This window comes from Papilio polytes, unplaced genomic scaffold, assembly GCF_000836215.1.
Source record: "Papilio polytes unplaced genomic scaffold, Ppol_1.0 DF821178.1, whole genome shotgun sequence".
Taxonomy (NCBI): Eukaryota; Metazoa; Arthropoda; class Insecta; order Lepidoptera; family Papilionidae; genus Papilio; species Papilio polytes.
In genome coordinates, this window is record NW_013528026.1 from 22,563 (window position 1) to 26,959 (window position 4,397).

General features: G+C 36.2%; 2 protein-coding genes across 2 annotated transcripts in view; both read left to right on the plus strand.

The window, feature by feature from the left end:
* Positions 1-208: 208 nt before the first annotated feature.
* LOC106109572 (39S ribosomal protein L18, mitochondrial) lies at positions 209-1,416 on the plus strand. Its single transcript, XM_013291132.1, has 2 exons — positions 209-666; positions 1,003-1,416. The coding sequence occupies exons 1-2, from the start codon at positions 503-505 to the stop codon at positions 1,352-1,354; spliced, it is 516 nt and encodes a 171-aa protein (XP_013146586.1). The 5' UTR covers positions 209-502; the 3' UTR covers positions 1,355-1,416.
* A 539-nt stretch (positions 1,417-1,955) lies between these two features.
* The window catches only part of LOC106109566 (protein phosphatase 1D), an 8,024-nt gene continuing 5,582 nt past the window's right edge, over positions 1,956-4,397 (plus strand). The window contains exons 1-4 of the mRNA XM_013291127.1: positions 1,956-2,453; positions 2,896-3,030; positions 3,834-4,143; positions 4,349-4,391. Of these exons, the coding sequence (XP_013146581.1) occupies positions 2,150-2,453; positions 2,896-3,030; positions 3,834-4,143; positions 4,349-4,391 (792 nt within the window). The 5' untranslated portion in view covers positions 1,956-2,149. The remainder of the gene's footprint in view (positions 2,454-2,895; positions 3,031-3,833; positions 4,144-4,348; positions 4,392-4,397) is intronic.

The following is a 4,397-nucleotide window of genomic DNA, read 5'->3' on the forward strand; positions in this document are numbered from 1 at the left end:
CTTTTGCAACGATTGAAAGCAACAAACCACAACAAACTATAAAACGTAAAACATTGAATTTGCGAATGAATAGCAGAGCAGTGAGACAGATGATAACAGCTAAATCATAGACAACACAACACCAAAGTAAACGTGAAATCGAAAATCGATTCCACAATCGAATGTGATCGAATTCGTTGAAGTTACATATTAAAATGATATTTGTAGTCATCAGTGTTGCCAGTCCTGCGGCAATTGTGTGGTGTGGGTGTGTTCTAGTTCTACGGCCTTCGGGCCATCAAAATCAAATCCACCGATTATCCTTTCCCATACATACCTACACTGCTTTTACATACACGATGTACACGGCCGGATAAAAAATTTCATTGGCAACACTAATAGTCATGGAGTGAAATAGATAGCTTAAAAAACTTACAATAACATAACCTTAAAATAATTTTTGTTGGTACAAGTGTTTTTATTATATTATTCTACTTGCCTTAGTAATTTAAATGAAAATAAAATGTTTTCATCAAAGAACCACACTATTTTAAGTCAGCTGGTTAGATTTACATCATCGTTTCCAGAATTTGTAAACAGAAATCCGAGGAATCTGGAAAAACTCCGGATAGCCCGTAAACCAGATGGTTACCACTTAGAAAAACCTGGACGCAAATATTGGCACAAGTATGTTGTTAATTTATTTAATTTTTAGCTCTTATGTATTGAGGTAAATGTTGATACATTTAGACAAATTTCGCGCAGCTTATGTAAAAATTATCGATTAAACATTTTGATTATTAGTATATGTTATTAAGTGTTGTTAGATAATATACCTTACTAAAGTACTTAATTTATCGTAGCCGTTATTATAACCATTAATAGGTAGAGTCAATGTAAGTTATAAGAATAAGTAAAATGTCCGAACAATAAGAAGAAAGCCATTTGCTTTTCTTACAATAATTGAGTTTCTGCTTGTAACATAATTCTATAGCAAGTAAAATGTGAAAGTGTAACTTTCAGGTTAGCATTGACAAGGAGCAACAGGACAGTTACAGCACAAGTTTTTCATTATGTAAATGGGCCCGTTGTTGAGGCGAGGACCTCTGAATGGGCCTTAAGGAAACAACTCTACAGCATCACAGACACATCTGCATACTATAATCTGGGCAGAGTTTTTGCTCAAAGATGTCTGGAATCGGGCATCACAGAAATGTATTGTGATATAAAACCTACAAAAGGAGGAAAAGTTGAAAAGTTTTTGAATGAAGTTGTTCGTGGTGGAGTTAAACTGGAGGAACCAGATGTTTACAAGAAACCTAACCCTTGGGATATGCACAGACCAGAAAAACCATGGGAAGTTATCGAGGAATAAAAAGTCATAAAGCCATATCTGTACTTGTTAGTTGTGCAATAAATTGTATGTAGTTAAAAAACTGTTTCTTGTATTAATAACACTTAAGAAAATCTACTTGAATATACCAAACTTAATAAGCTAATATAATAAATAACTCATCAGATATCAGTAACTATCACTGTGCAGGCACATTGCTTGTTGTATTCTGAATAAGAAAGCTGTCTAGCACATAAAGTAACGAGGAATACATTGAGCGTTTAAGGTTTAGAGGTAGCTAAGAAATTAATGGTATTTCAATGATTTTGAATAATAGAAAAGTCGTGTGTACTAGGCCTAATTAAATTATTGGGGTTCCATAGACCATACCAATGACAATAAATACTGCATACATTTTTGATGGAGGTACTCTTTTAGCTTTTAATAATAATAGTGCCCTAAGTTTTACCATTTTTTGTGACTATAGTTTTATGCATTTATTAATATTTTGAAACACCTCCGACTAAATAAACAGGCGTCTATAGATAAGTACACATTACGTCGTCTATCGCATGTAAAATGGCGGAATCCATAATGGCGTCTGTTACTTTTCAGCTCGTAACGAAATGTCTGATATATAGTTGTCTCTTTCTGACACATTACAACAGCCATGGGAAAGAGAACACGCGTAGCAATCAATATGTCCACGTGACCTGTCTTTTTCAGTTCTCTTTCAACTCGCGACCAGAGTAATTGCAAATGCAAAATGTGGAAAAGTATATTTTATAACAAAATCATAATATTTTGCGTTTAAGTTATTGTGTTACCGTTTACAAAATGCCACCGTCAATTGGTGTTAATTTACGTGTGACTGGACACTGCAGTCAAGGCGGGAGAAAGTATATGGAAGATTTGTTTTCCGTTGCCTATCAACAAACGGAAGACGAAAGGGACTTGGAGTACGCTTTCTTCGGGATATATGATGGCCATGGAGGGAGCGAAGCTGCAGCCTTTGCTAAGGAACATTTAATGGATTCTATAGTGAAACAACGGCAATTCTGGTCGGATAACGATGAGGACGTCCTCAAAGCCATTCGCAATGGTTACATGTTGACCCACTTGAACATGTGGAAAGAACTAGGTAACTCTTATATTAAGAGCTCTTTATCAGTTTTGATTTTGCGAGCATGTTTGGGAGCATCGGCTTGTTGAGGAGAATGTCTGCGCTCGCAGATTGTGCAAAGACTTTTGCGTGACCTTGTTGTGTGCTCACTACGTTTTTTCTGAGTGCTTTGACATTGAGTCAACAAAAGCGATTTGAATTATTTTTGTGATTGAAACTTTGGACAGTATTTGAAGCAACCATCTCATCTAATGGTATAATTGCTCAATATTTGTGATTCCCACACATTTTGCAAAGTGAAAGCAGTTTAACCAGTTTTTATGTTGTATAATTTAAATATCTTTTATTAATTCAGTTCTTTTTAGTAATTCAGATTGTAATATTAACAAATGTATGGTTTTAGATTATGTTTACATATCAAATAATAAAGATGTCTGAATTGTGTAAAATTGGTTTTCAGAAAAATGGCCCAAAACTGTGACAGGTCTGCCGAGCACAGCGGGCACCACAGCCAGTGTGGCATTCATCCGACGCGGCAAGATATACATAGGGCATGTGGGTGACTCTGCCATAGTGCTGGGATATCAAAAGGAGGGTCAGTATGCTCATTGTTGCAGTGCGTTGGCAGCAGAAACTTGTAATGAACAAAGTGCAAGTTATTTAGTCTTTCACTTAATAATAATAACTATAAGATATGAAGTATTTGGGAATTTTATACTGATATGTTGTTACATTTACTAACTTGTTTCTTCTAGAGCCTGATTCCCAAAATTTCAGTTTTCAGTATAAATATGTGCAAAAATGCCTACACATAGAAAATAACATTTTGTTCAAGTTACACTTTCAAAATAATTTGCAATACCTACAATTAGAATTTCATCGAAGGGAACAGCAATTTTTTTCCTCTCAATAAGTTTCAACTAAACACATTTAATTATAAATGTTTCACTGTTGTCAATATACATACTGCTAAATGTGGGTTTCCACTGTTACTTTTGTTTATATACCATCACACTTGTTATATTACCACAGTGGACACTAACAATATTATTCTTGAATTGTAATTCATCATCTCCCCTTTCCATTTTTGTTTCTACATTTTCATACTATATACCTATTTATTTATTTCAGTTGTACTACCTTCTTGATTATATTTTTTGACCGACTTCCCAAAAGAAGATGGTACTCAATTCGTCTGTATGTTTTTTTGTGCACTCCATCCATCTCTACACATTCTCTATCACTGTACCTTCACACTCATAATTATACTTGTTATCTGAGGTGAAATTCATAATGTTTAAAATTAAAATGAATGCATGATTATTATGCTATTAATTTGTGATTATGTACCGCCACACAGAATGAGAATAAACTAGTCATGAACCTGACGCTTTGTAGGTTGTGAAGAGTGGGCGGCGAAACCGCTCACGTCAGATCATAAACCGGAATCGAGCGCGGAAATAGAGAGGATTCAGAGATGCGGGGGCAAGGTGATCACGAAGGCGGGCGTGCCGCGCGTCGTGTGGAACAGACCGCGCCTCGGACACAAGGGACCTATCAAGAAGAATACTCCAATGGACGAGATACCATTCCTAGCAGTGGCGAGGTCCCTGGGCGACCTCTGGAGCTACAACCCCCAAAATGATGAGTTCATTGTCAGTCCAGATCCGGATGTGGGCGTGTTGACCATAGACCCCGCCAAGTTCAGGTGAGCATCTGTATATCTTGTAACCACTATGTGCACCGTGTGGTCTCACTGAAACTGGCTACCCACCACAAATCACAGGAAACAGCTACTTAAATGTATTATCACAAAAATTAAAACAATTTTGGGATGTCATCATAATGTGAACATCAATTTTTGATTAAATAGATAAGTATTGTTATGTTAAAGGTGGTCATAAATGTTTCAGATGTTTAATATTCGGAACGGACGGGCTGTGGAACATGCTGTCTGCGGAG